The sequence below is a fragment of the Myripristis murdjan genome, chromosome 21 (genome assembly GCF_902150065.1).
Source record: "Myripristis murdjan chromosome 21, fMyrMur1.1, whole genome shotgun sequence".
Lineage (NCBI taxonomy): Eukaryota > Metazoa > Chordata > Actinopteri > Holocentriformes > Holocentridae > Myripristis > Myripristis murdjan.
In genome coordinates this window covers 23,917,501-23,931,109 of record NC_044000.1, presented here as the reverse complement: position 1 = coordinate 23,931,109, position 13,609 = coordinate 23,917,501, and the positions used below count along the sequence as shown (strand labels likewise).

At 41.0% G+C, this 13,609-nt stretch overlaps 3 protein-coding genes across 7 annotated transcripts in view; 1 reads left to right on the top strand and 2 right to left on the bottom strand.

Annotated features, from left to right (window-relative positions):
* Positions 1 to 66: 66 nt before the first annotated feature.
* Positions 67 to 3,017, bottom strand: c9h2orf80 (chromosome 9 C2orf80 homolog). The gene is made up of 8 exons (XM_030081436.1): positions 2,977 to 3,017; positions 2,795 to 2,876; positions 2,431 to 2,513; positions 1,551 to 1,641; positions 1,183 to 1,260; positions 851 to 938; positions 598 to 710; positions 67 to 135 (listed from the first exon to the last, which is right to left on the bottom strand). Exons 1-8 carry the CDS (start codon positions 3,015 to 3,017, stop codon positions 67 to 69), a joined length of 645 nt encoding a protein of 214 aa, XP_029937296.1.
* A 419-nt stretch (positions 3,018 to 3,436) lies between these two features.
* On the bottom strand, positions 3,437 to 9,116 carry sgo2 (shugoshin 2). The gene is made up of 9 exons (XM_030080031.1): positions 9,003 to 9,116; positions 8,396 to 8,511; positions 8,049 to 8,224; positions 7,756 to 7,833; positions 7,489 to 7,562; positions 7,146 to 7,297; positions 4,702 to 6,963; positions 4,357 to 4,471; positions 3,437 to 4,132 (listed from the first exon to the last, which is right to left on the bottom strand). Exons 2-9 carry the CDS (start codon positions 8,478 to 8,480, stop codon positions 4,018 to 4,020), a joined length of 3,057 nt encoding a protein of 1,018 aa, XP_029935891.1. The 5' UTR covers positions 8,481 to 8,511; positions 9,003 to 9,116; the 3' UTR covers positions 3,437 to 4,017.
* Positions 9,117 to 10,658: 1,542 nt separating this feature from the next.
* The window catches only part of pikfyve (phosphoinositide kinase, FYVE finger containing), a 26,252-nt gene continuing 23,301 nt past the window's right edge, over positions 10,659 to 13,609 (top strand). For 4 of the 5 annotated variants that reach the window (XM_030081446.1, XM_030081443.1, XM_030081445.1 and 1 more), the window contains exons 1-2: positions 13,046 to 13,088; positions 13,216 to 13,412. In XM_030081446.1, the coding sequence (XP_029937306.1) occupies positions 13,054 to 13,088; positions 13,216 to 13,412 (232 nt within the window). In that variant the 5' untranslated portion in view covers positions 13,046 to 13,053. Of the gene's footprint in view, positions 10,773 to 13,045; positions 13,089 to 13,215; positions 13,413 to 13,609 lie in introns of those variants that run through there. The other variant, XM_030081444.1, reaches the window with a different exon arrangement.

Below are 13,609 nucleotides of genomic sequence, written 5' to 3'. Positions count from 1 at the left end.
CATGGCGACGTTACACTGCTGGAAACGCTGACTCTTTCCAACAGCACAGCCAGGTGGCCTGGGGCCTCAGTCCAGCAGGGACTCTCGTGAGCCTTCATAGTGATCAGTTTTATTCTCATGGCACTCGCCGCTGTCCTGTGGGGAGAGGAGAGGAGGAGGTGGGATGAGGTCTGCTTTACAGACACAAGGTGGCAGCAGAGGCCTTTCACTCACTATTTAAACTGCTGAGGCACACTCAACTTCCACTCTTTTGTTAAGTCACAGCAGTATACAGGTGTATCTCAAAAATCTCAAGGAAAAGTTCATTTTTTTGTAATTGAATTTAATATCTTAGATTCATTACACATAAAGTGAAATATTTCAAGCCTTTTTTGTTTTAATTTTGATGATTACAGCTTACAGTTCATGAAAGCTTTGGGATGCACCTGTATTATTAAGTAATATGTATTATTATTAAGTTTATGTTTTTTCCATCTCATTATTGTCAGATTTCCTGTGCTCTCAAATATTCCCTCTGCAGCTGATATAAAAATCGTGACAGACGACTACTGCAGACATTAATCTAGGCATTAATTCCGGCTATGTGATGCTACTCACACTGAGGAAGGAGTGAGATGAAGAGGAGGAAAAAGAGGACGGCACTGAGGATCTGTGTCCAGCGGGGGTGCTGCTCTTCCTCCTCTCAGAGAGCCACCTTTTCAACCTCTGACCTGTGACAGAACAAAGACGGCAACACCAAAAGAGTTTCTGATGAGTTTCCTAAAACAACCGTCTACAAGGTCTACAAGATGTTACAAGACAACCGTATTGAGGTGTGTTGATGAGTGGACACACACCGACACACACTCACTGTGCTTCCTGGAGTGGTCCACAGCCTTGTAGGAGCCCAGCATGGCAAACGGATGGTAGGATAGGGTGAAGGGATGCACAATGGCGCTCTTGGGATGGAAAAAGGGAGAAAATGTGCAGAATGAACCACATAAGCAATATATACCATGACCGTGGACTGCAGGCTGAAAAAGTCTAATTTTAAAATGATAAAACTAAAGCCGACACTATAACAGCAAATACTGCAAATCCCACTTCTGAGGATCATATAGAATATTACTCATATTTCACTCTGTAACTAGTTTTATGCTGACTTCAGCCTGAAACATTAGCAGGCCAGGACCCAGGTTGTACCTTAGAGTGGTGGGTGGGGTAAGAGGCAGATGGTTTGCAGCTATATAGAGCTAGGATTTCCTCCACTGGAAGGCTATTCTGGACCAAGAGAGGGTGCAAAGGTTACAGAGCAGTCATACAAAAACCATGAAGTCCATATAACTTTAGTTTATTAACCAGCAGCAGTGGACGCAGCTTTGGAGATTAAGTGGGATGGGATCATGAGAAATAACTCTCAGCGATGTTCTAAGCAGAATATCCCACCTTTAACTAACACCTTTTTTCATTGATTAAATGAACCCATACATTTTTTGAGCCCGTCTCATGTAAAAGAGACATTTAATCTCAATGGGATTACTTAGATAGATAGATAGATAGATTACACTTACCAGGATCATCCCAGCAAAAGAGGACAAGATCATGGCTTCCCTCTCCAGGTGGTTGGGGTACTGCTCACTCCCTGAGCTGCTTATTGCTCCGCTGCAGCAGAACGGAAAGTGGGGAGTAGTTTCTTGCCAATGTGGTGAGTGACACAGCTTGCCACATCTCCTTCTAAACACAGTGTGGATCCAAACACTTGAGACCTGCATCATGTCTTTCAGCAACCTCTACTTTGCCCTGATATGATAAGGCCATAGCTCACATCATATAGGGAGAAATCATTTCATATAGCTAAATTTAAGTGCAGCGTGTCATGTGAAGCCCCACAGGAATGTAACTGGAGCCTGTATCTCCACAGAGGGTGGAAAACCTAATTACATTTACTCCAGTTATTGTATTTGAATAGTTTTTTGTGTGCTTTGAATGTTTTAATGTAATTTTAAAGCAATAAAACTTTTCACTTAAGTATGTTTTAATCTAAGTATTGCATTATTTGTTACATTTTAATATCATCCCCTATTGAGTACAAACTTCATAAAAACATGAATAAAGCAATCATAAATGGAGCATTGTAGAGTCAGTGGGCGGTCATTGAGGAGAGAATGGATAAATATCCTGGCTTTGTTTGTTTGTGCGTATTATTTTGTAATTTCTAATTTTTCCCACTTATTAAAAGAACCTAGTATCACATGTAAAATGTCTAAACACTCAGTAGTTTTTACTCGAGTACATTGTACATTACCTAGTTTTACTTTTCCTTAGATGGATTTTTACATCAGTACCTTTACCCCTACATACTTTAAGTAAAATATATGCCAAGGAGTAGTACTTCTTCTTCAGTAGGATATTTTTATCCTCCTTTCACCACTGGTGAAACAAGCAGCTTACATGATGTCTCTGTCAAACACATCCTGCTCTTCTTCCTCGCCCAGCCACCAAAGGGCAACACCAATGGCAAGGTCATAATGAGCCTGTAACACACACACACGCACACACACACACACACACACACACACACAAACACACAAAAAAAAAAATATATATATATAGGTAGGCCTTTTATATTTTTAGTCATAAGTCCAGAAATATTGAATACTTATTGTTTATGTATTGTTTATTGAGAACTGCTAATGTAACATTTCTCTTAAATGATTTTCCAACCCTTCTCGATTAATGCTGCAGCTGAAATTAACTTGCAACGACCAAATCTGCTTCAGGTAAGTGAAATCTGATTGTGCTGTGAATCTTTTACCACATCATCCAGCATGGTGGAGGTCCCCTTCCCCGCAGGATCAAAGGCTTTCTCTCTGAGTTTCTGTCCAATGTAATTACCGCTGTTCAGACCAGAAATAGGTGCAGAAATTAGCACCCTAAAATACACATCAATGCCATATTTTGCTTTAAAGTAATATTTTGGTGTTGACATGCACTCACATTAGAACCTCAAGGTCTTTTTTCAATCGCTTTGCTTCCATTTTCTGAATCGATAACATTCATCTAGGATTCCTGCAAGGACAACAGGAAAACGTCTGTAGAATGGAAAGTGAGTGGAAATTAAGTCAAGAGGAAACCCTGAGAAACTAATACATGTTATTGTGGCCAACCAGATCGGCTTGCATAACCATTGTTGATAGGTTAATTTACTACTAAGGACGCAGTGCAATGTAGTCATGACATGAACCTGATACCTCTTAGGACCCACACACAGTTACCAAGAAATGTAATAGGTCAAATGTATTGCCCTAAAAATAAAGGTCCAATGAAATTACATTACCCCTAAGAACTAAATTATCTGAACTTGCTGGTGAAACAGTTGGGTACAGTACATCTAACAGAGGCTACAACCAATCTCCTGTACAATACAATTACATAATAAAGTGCAATCACGACAAGCTCAAAGAATATGTAATTTATTCCTTGTTAAAAAAAAAAAAAAAAAAAAAAAAAACTTACACAAAATCATTCCTGTCACATCAGAGGGTGAATACATCATGACCAGTGTCCGTACTCACCACACAATTCTGTATGATCAGACACAGCTGAGCTCCAAAAAACAGGTTGCAGTACCTCAATTTACATGAAAATACACACTCCTAAACATACTGCAGGTGGTCAAACGAGACTGCAGCTAGCAGTCTCTCTAAGGAACTCTTGTCGTCAAAAGCTGTATGGACCCAGGAGAGCAGCCTTCTCAGGTGAACAGCCTGGGCTGAATAATTTACGGCCCAACCTCCTGTCAATCTCTCTAACTATTACCAACCAGACAACACTGGGAAACTGACAGAAGTGCCTGGTCATCAGAAAATACAAATCAGAAAGTCTGTAATGTGTGCATATTACAGATGCATATAAAGTCTTTGTCCAATCTTGAAAACATGCTTAGTTTTCCTTAAGAACAAGGCTTTATTCAAGCATTAAAAAAAAGCAATGAATTAAAACAAACTAAGGTAAATCAATCCACAAAGGGAGGTGTCTCTAATTTTGGGTCTTGGATTCATGGGTCTTCTTTTGTCTCTTCTTTTTGCCATCCTTAAATATCGGAGAACTCAGGAACTCGGTATCAGTGAACTTGTCTCCACGCCTCATTTTGCTGTTATAAATTTAAAAAAAAAGGAAGAAGAAGAAAGAAAAGAAACAAATGCATTTTTTTTATTCCTGGATTGCGAAATATTTGATTGTTGTTCACATGTAAAAATATCTTTATTACCTATTATCTTCATAACAAAAGAAAAAAAACAAACAACTTGACACAGGGTAGTTTATATCATTACTATTTAAAATGACCAACAGTGTTTATAGTCTAGAGGTTCTCACCAGTTGAGGGGCGGCTCCTTGTAGCTGACATTGGCATTACGTCTCCTTGTGCGCCCTGTACCTCCATCATCTGTGGTTGTGATGGTGTTAGTCAGAGATGTCAGCACTTTTCCTGCTACAAAACACAAAATAAAAGAATACATTAATAGTGTTGCCTTTTAGAATATTAAGCACAAATTTACCCAAGTAAATAAAGAAACAGATAAACAGGGCACTAGTTTACAGATATGAGCATTTTCCATATCACTGCCTGCCAAAAAAATGGAAATACAGTCTTGAATTTATCCATAAACACCCATAAACACCATGTAGAAAAAGACACTATCAATACGCAGGACACCCCACCTGGAGAGGCTTCAGCTGTGGTTTCAGCAGGCTCCTCGTATACTGCTACCCTGCCGGAGGTCACCCTCTTGGGACTAGAGGCCGGGTAGTCCAGCTCAGTGCCAGCAGCGCTGACATCCATGGCCACCCATGGCGGCATCTCGTCCATCAGCAGGTCTCCAACACTCTGATGAACTGCCTCACCGCCTGCGTCTGCTGTGTGACTGTAGGCCGAAGACACATTAGATGCCCTAAAACTGGTGGTGAATGAAACGCTGTCTTGAGATTTGCAAGCAGAGACAACAAACGTCTCCCTTTTTAGTCTGGAGCGATCAGATGGATTTGTGGCTTGTGTGGGTGTATGCAGTTTGTTTGTCTCCCGGTGCTGTTTTGGCTTCTGACTCATCCTGTGCTTTGAGTTGCTGAATGGGGACCCATATGAATGTTCAAAGTTTTCATCCTCTTCACATAAGTCAGCCACTTGTAAGACATTAACTTCTCCTTTATTTGTTCTATGATCAGAAATTTCAGTTGCTCTGCCTTGGAGAATTATGGTATCACTGGAATCCTGAAGAGAACATGCACCATCCTGAGACATAAATCCTTGGGTTCTTTGGCTGTGTTTCTTATTCTTCTTTTTTTTGTCATTCAGAGGTTCAACAGACTCCTCCGTCTGTGGGGCTGTCTTCTTGCTGATTCGTCCTGTTTTCTCTCTCCGGGCCTTTTTAGGTCGCTGAAACTCTGTGGTGGTAGTAGACCCATTATCCAATGGCAGTATTTCATGGTTATTTTTGCTACAGAAGTCCTCTGGAGTGGCCTCTTGGTCCTGAGTAGCCCCCCAAGGACGCTTACAGGAGCTCTGTGTTTCCTTGACAGGATCTGTATCACTGTGCCCTGGTTCAGAAAGTCGCCACACAAGACTGGTATCTGTGACTTCTTGTGATTCTTCTGCCATACATTTGTATTCCGTAGCAGTAAATACAGGCTCTGCAGCACCAACTTCTGATGATTCCCTGTTTGATGAGGAGCTCTGTCTGGTCACTGAGACAACAAATGTCCCTCTGCATCTTGTTTTATGGTTTCTTCCAGAATTTGTTGGAGTCTGTGTTTTCCCTTGAGGTTTGCTGCCACTGAGTGAGAGACGGTGCACACGCTCTGAGTCTAGCTGTGTGACACGGTCATCTGCACAAGCCAGGATCTCGTCATGGGATTGTTGATCTTGGAATGATTCATATTTTCCACCATGTTCTTCCTCAAGGTCAGGATTCTGGTGACCAATCCCAGTTCTGGACTGCTGACTTTCACTGCAAGTTATGCTCATGACTCTTTCATGTGATGGCAAATCCCTTGAGATGACAAAGGTCTTCCTTGTGATCGTCTGCTCTTTTTTTGAAATGAAAGAAATCTTCTGGCATTTACTCTTGGGCTTTGCCTCTTCTAGAGTATCTTTCTCTGATGAAGATTTTGAACTTTCTTTTGCTGTGAAGCGCTGAATTTCTGGATCCATAAAATAATCATCTTTCTCATGTGAGACACTGTTGTGACCCTGTGACATTGACTCTGTTGGCTCCGACGACTTGGAATTTTCCTCCAATGTTGTCTGACATTTGCCAGCCTCTGACTTCTTCAGTTTAGGGATACGAGAAGTAATATGAGTCCTAACTTGTAACTTTGCTGGCTGAAACTCACTGACCTCAGTATCTGTAAAGGCCTCCTGTGTAGAGTTCTCTGTCTCAGACAAAGTGGCAGTGGGTGCACACTGTATCTCAGTCTGCCTGGAGTCTTCAGAGCTCTTTGCCTGTGGCACCTCAGCAGCACTAGCTTGCTCTTTATTTCCTTTGTCTTCCTTTGCTGCCTTCACAGCCGCTACATCTTTTGCATGTGTGTTTTTCTTCTTTTTCAATTTGCAAGAGTTACTGATTTTTTTGCCCTTGGTTTCCACAGTTATTATTTCAGCAGCATCTCCTATAGTCATGTCCATTGTTGCATTCAGAAGCACTGTCTTTTGTCCATTATCATGCTCCAGTTCAGTTGCCAAGACTGAGCGACGTGGATGATTGGAACCATCAGAGATAGATGGCTGTGACTTGTCAGATGAGTTGACAACTGAGGGGATATGGCTGTTTTGAAGACACGGCACTGGATCGATATCACCTAGAGACTGAGAGAAAATCTTCGACAATCTCTCTACTTGATCCCTCAGGCTGTTAGACTGGCGGTACGTTTGTGTCTGGAGAACTTGTATTTCTGGGCCCAAATGGATTTCAGTGTTGTTTTTGCAATCTGAATAAAAAAAAAAAAAGTATGTGAAAGATACAAAATTCACTATTTTCAGTAAACACTGCATCTATGAGTTAAGGCATGGCAATAATGTGAAAATAACCAACTGTTAAAAAACAAACAAACCAAAAAAAAACAAAAAACAAGACAAAACAAAAAAACCCTCCAAACTTATATTTCCACACCTTCACAAGAATCACTGGTCTTGCTAGGTCTGCTCTGGATACTTAAGAGGTTGGTCAAGGTGTTTTTCTCCGGTGAGTCCACTGTTGTATGTTTAGTGGGAGAGATCTCATCCCTTGAAAGTTTTGGCTGAACAGGCACCTGATCTGCAAGCCTACATGGGGCAGTTACAGAGAGGGAGAGGGTGAGACACGGAGAAAGAAGGAAAGATAAATAGATAGATATAAATAGATACATTCTATTGTTTTGTTTTGTTTTGTTTTTTTTTTTACATTTCACAGATATCTAAAACATAAAAATTGTGCTTAATTCAATGGCAAATGTGTAACCAAGATCTTGGCCCACCTTTCCATCTGAATATCGTCTTCCTTGGTGCCAACAGATGGCCTGTTGCAGTCATCAGACAGCTCAGCGAGATCCTGGGAGATATAAGCAGAGCCACAATCAATTACCCAATTCCCCCTCGAGGATCAATAAAGTATTTCTGATTCTGATTCTGAGAGATGATAGTCTGGTTTGGGGTGGCTTTTGTCAAATTTTCACACCCTGAGAGTTTTTTTCAGACAACTAAAACATAATAATTTGTTGAAACAAAATGAGACGCGTCCTCACACTGTCAGAGGAGAAAAGGTCAGCCACCATGCCCAAGTGATGCAGAGTGTTGCTCCGGAGCTCTTTCAGGATGAGGAGCTGGAAGAGAAAAAACATACTGTCACTTCCAAAACGTTGATGAGACAGATCAACTTTCATTCATTTCTTGTCTGTTTACAAATGAGCACTTACTGCTTCACAAACATTGATGGTAAACCCTCTCTTAACTTTTGAAACCTTTACATGTTGCTCTATGAACTTATTCAGACTTCAGTAGATTGTGACAATGAACAAAGACTACATATTTGACCAACCAGTTTCCTGTGCTTGTATCTCCTGGCAGCAAGCTCAAAGCACAGAGCCTCCACTTGCTTCTTCAGGTACATGCTCTCCATCTCCAGCTGCCGGCTCCTCTCCTTCTGCACCTGCAGAGCCAGAGCTAAGTCCTTGTTGTTGGTCTTCAACGAGACCTTGAAGAACGACGACGTGTCTGGTGTGGTCATATAGAAGCACCATAGTTAATTCACTGCAGGATAACATTTTCACCTTTTCTCTTTTTGCAGCCAAACACCGTCTGAGACTCAGATGGTGTGCCTTTGCAAGTGGAGGGATGTAAAATAAAAAACTTAGCATTTTATTTCCATGTGACTGACACACTCACTGAGCATCTTGTTCTTGATCTTTGATGCCGCAGCCGATGTCTGCGTGGAAACCTTTGAAGGTTTCATTTTCTTCCCCTCCAGCATACTCAGTGGAGTGGGTGAGAAGGTCGAGGAACTGAAACAACACAGCAGTCATCTGAAGTTAGCGCATTTACCTGCATGTCTGGTTGCTACCCTGTTACAAAATTTGCCAGATAAAGTTAGTGCAGGCGGGTGTGGCTGTCAGATTAGGTCTGGGTGAAATAGAAATTGCAATACAAAACGTTACTGGAGACCCTATTTGAATACTGCATCCTGACTGTAAACGGGAGACTAATTTTGATGTAGCGTTCGCGTTTGCTAGATATGGGAGTGTGTTCGATAATGTATGTAGGCATTCTCACTTATTAGCGTGATAAATTAACTTTAGTGATAGCTAATAAATATATAGATACATTTCGAAGACTCTCTGACGTCGTAGTTATCCTGGTTAGCAATTAACTTTATGCTAATTAGCGCAGATGTCCCGTTAGCCCCACAACACGGACCGCAGCTAACTAAACGATGACGGTTGCTAGGTACGTTACCAGCTACTGCCATCACTCACACCCACATAACTTAACTTACCGCTATCACACTATCGCCTGCTCAGGGCTGTCTCTTGAGAGCCTATGTCAGAACAAAACACGGTAAACCAAGAGAGCCGAAATATGGGAGAACATCCCGAACAACCTAACTACCTTTGATTTAAACCAAAACAAAAAAGCCGCCACTTCCGCTCAAGCCCCCCCGGAGGCGTGGCTTAGAAGCTGACAGCCAATCACAAACGCAAGGCAGAGGAAGGCCAGAAGAGGGAGCGAAGGCAGGCACGCTGACAGTGAGAATACAGTCGAGTTGTCTTCTGTTGTTGTCAATGCACGAGTAAAATGAGATAAGGTTTACCACTTCCAAAGACAATAACAGGTTAAGGAAAATAAATAAATTAATAAAAAATAACAATTTGAACAAGAAATGACATAAATTAGCAATAAAGTGGCAATAAATTAATGAACAGTGTGCTGTATTAGTCCCTGTACACTGAGGTTATTATTTACAGCAGCTGTGTTGTGGTTGCAGAAATGTACCTGCTATGTATAATTACAGTTCATCTAAACTGGTATTTGCTCATATTTGAACATTTCAATACACTTAAATGACATTACCAGTTAAAGGTAATTAATATTCAAACGTATATTGTGAATACATATCAGTGATTGCTATCATCAGGATCAGCAGAGACATCAGCTCAGTACATGATTATGCCGGGCCATTTAGCAACTTATTAAAGTTTCACTTTCTAACCTTGATATCACTGTCAGCTGACTCTGAGACAGCTGACTGTCAGTGTCTTCCACTACACTGTTCCCTAATTTCTAAGGCATTCCCCGATGTAATATGGCTCTAACATGCTACAAAAAAAAAATTGTGTTTGGGTTGGGGAGGGGCATCTTTTAGCTTTAAAGGCAGCTGGAAATAGTGATTGTAAAGTCAAGTGACTTCCCTGACAAACGCTGTCAGAAGTCCCATTAGATGTTGTTCGTTTAACTTCAACATCACTAACATCACTGCTTTCAAGCGCCTGTCGAAACGAATGAGCGTGTCGTCTTGCAATCATTAACCCTCAGCTCCTCGTTTATTCTGACCACATATGACTCAAGTCGGACGCTTTCAGTCGGCATGTATTTCCCCCACACGTCATTCACAAATTAGACACTGACGGCCAAAGAAGACGGACTCCAATTCATAACTGTTTTTTGTTTGTTTGTTTGTTTGTTTTGTACTGTGATTTTGATCATGGAGATAATGCGCATCAAGTTCCTGGCTAAAATACTGAGGTAAGACCAATTTGCTCTCTCTCTCTCTCTCTCTCTCTCCCTCTCTCTCTCTCTCTCTCTCTCTCTCTCTCTCTCTCTCTCTCTCTCTCCCACTCAAGATCGATTGATTCAATGAATAATTTTCCAATGGCTATTATAATGATAATATTTTTTATTCTACATGTTAGCACTGCTTTAAAAGCGTTACTATTGATAAGTAAAATGTCTCACCTGAACTCAATAGTGGTAATATTAAAATATATCGTGTGTGACACTGTACTTTTTTTTTTATTTTTATTTTTTTATTTTGTAGTGGCTTTTTTTTTTTTTTTTTTTTTTCTCGTAAATAAATAAATAAGTGTGATCGATATCTCTGAGTGCGGCTGCCGCTGCCTTATCTCGTGATCACAACAGTTCGAGTCGTTGCGCCGTCGATTGGTCGGGGCTGTGTGTCCGTGCGGGAGTCGGCTTTTTCGGCATCGCCTCGGCTGTTTTGCATGTCAAAGTCGTTCATGCAGTGATGTCGACGACGGACGGAAAATTGGTAAATTAATTGGTCTTTCGCTCAAAATGGCATTTCATCGTTTTATTTGTCTCCACCGCTCCGTGTGTCGCGCCAGCTGTGCTCGCCAGTTCAGGAAGCTAACGTTAGCCACAGGGCAGTCACAGCCGCTAACGTTAGCTAGGTGGCTAGCTAGTAACTGAAACTTGTCATTAAAAACAGCAGTTGGCAGCTAAACCGGCGGATAAAATCATCAGTAGTTGTTAACAGTTGTCTTTATTTGGCATTAAAATGTCGTAAGATATCACGTGTTGAAAAATGTATGAGGTTAAATGCAAAACTAGAAACGTTCAAGTTTATTTATCAAATTGCTAGCAGAGTTAGCCAGCATTCCGTGATGAAATTTATGACTAACGGTTATCGGTGTCATAAACTTTTTTGCGGTATATCAGCGCATGTATGTGTGGCGTGATACTGTTAATGGTCTGTTTTACAATGTGTCACTTTGTGCCTGTGTGTGTGTGTGTGTGTGTGTGTGTGGTGGGTGGAGAGCATGGTGTGAAGCTGTCAGATGTCTAGCTCGTTACCTCGGCCTGTTATGATCACATGACGAGGTGGAGAATGTGATGTGATGTTGGTGCTTTGTGTTTTTTCCTTGCGGTCCATCTTCACAGTCAGCTGAAATGGCTTGCATTGCCAATTCAAACTCTGTAATTTTCTTCAAAGGGTAAGCTCAGTCTGGAGATTTATTGGCTTTTTTTTTTTCTCAGTGTATCGCACATGACACATGACTGTAGCTAATATGGAAGATGTGGCTTGTTGATCCGGTCCAGGATGATTTTTAGGCAGGTTACCACCAATTCGTCACCCGAGGTCATTTGTTTGGTATGGTTCCGAGACTTGCAGTGTATTCCATGGCAGATTAAGATTAAAGGATTAATGCTGCTGTTGGCCATGCCGTTATGTTAACATAACTTATCTGCAATTTTGTAAGAACATGTCGTCACTTCTGTGTTACTTAATTAGCCTGAGATGGATTGTTCAAGATGAATTAAGTTAAACTCAGTCGCTCAACGTTTCCATAGGAGTAAAGCTTGATTTAAATATCATGCGCGTGGCAGGTTCCACCAGAACATTTACTTCCTCAAATGTTGTTTTAGTTTGTTTTTATGTTATGCTTTCTCTCAGGTGTCACTCTACCCATTGTGCCCAGTTTTTGTGTTTCTTGTCTGTTTTTCTCTGTAAATTGCTGTTAGTATGAGGAAATTAATGTGTATCTTTAAGTAATCTCATATATATAAAATAAGTAGTTTTGTTTCACTGATATCATTCTTCTGCTTTTTGGTAGGTTTGTCCATGCATTGTAATTTTCCATATTCTTGCATAGATACTAAGTTGTTGAACAAATAGTTTGAAAGACGCTGAAAAGCCATTTGTCAGTGGTGTACAGTGCATACTGGATCATGTCTGGTACATACCGATCGTAGCTCTTTTTATTTCTTTTCTTTTTTGACCTTTTAAACTGTTTTATTTAATCAAGTTACAGAGGTAGGGTAGTTAAACTAATGCACATGTGTGTAACTGGGAGCTGTTCATTACAGTCATGGTCTTGTCATGTGTTGACCACTGAGCAGCTCTGCTGGATTACTTAGGGCTTGCGGGTGTTGCGCAAAAGTTTTCTGACAGAATTTGTAAGGAAAGGGAACAGTTCCTTTTTCACACCCAGATTTTTTTTAGATGTTGAAATAATCCTTACCATTCACTTATTACTCACAATCTTGCCTTCCTAACAGTTAGGCTATCATGGCTGTCCCCCGCTGAATTGACTAGTCTAGGCTATTGATTTGTTTCACACTTGAAATGAGTTCTAGTTCCTTCTGTACTTCCCAAGAAATTACAGTCATTATCTGTTATTTGAACCAAGTTGTCAAATACTGAACATAAGGATGCATTGCTGCTGTTTACACCTGTACTTGGAAGTGTCAGCTTGTATTCAGATTTCTCAGGACAGATGTTAATACCAGGTGGGAACAAGGCCCAATAAATTGAGATATTAGTAGCTAAAGGCAAATAAACAACCACCACTATTTAGTGTGACTCCTGGGGAGTAGCTTCAGTGACTAAATCAGAGCCGAGGAGTTGCATTGTCTGCTTATGGTGTAAAATCATCCAATAAAAAATGGAGCAAAAATAGATTTATCTTGATTTTTCTACTGCTGGTGACCAGGACTGACAGTGTTGCAGACCTAATCTAAATAACAGCATGCTGATGGTTGTGTAGGTAGCTGTCCATTGAATGATGCTGGTCTTCCGTGTGTCCGTGATGAAGCCTGGACAGTTTACACCATTTGCAATAAGGTTAAGCAATCAGTTATACTTGAATGGATTTGTTCGAAATTCCTGAAAGTACATAATGGATTTGATTTGCTTTTGATTCACATCAGGTGCCAGCCAGTAATCTAAAATGTTTTTGCCTCTCCACCAGGAGTAGCAGCGACATGGCTGCTGATGACAAGTCCTCGTCTTCATCCTCAACGGATTGGAGTGTCGAACCGCCTGTCATCTCACCTGCCAGCCCTTCGCACCTGACTCACTTCAAGCCACTGACGCCGGAGCAGGATGAGCCACCTCTCCGCTCCGCGTACAGCTCATTTGTCAACCTGTTTCGCTTCAACAACAAAGGTCAAGAGAGCACACCCACACACAATCAGATAAAGTTAGACACACTATCGACTGCATGTCTGGTGTAGGTAAGGTCAACTAAGGCCACTGGTTTGCATCACATCAAAGATGCCATTATAAAACCATTTAAAAATCCTCTCCATTCAGTTTATCTGGGCCCAGTTAAACAAAAAATGAAGAAATAAATTCTGTCCAAG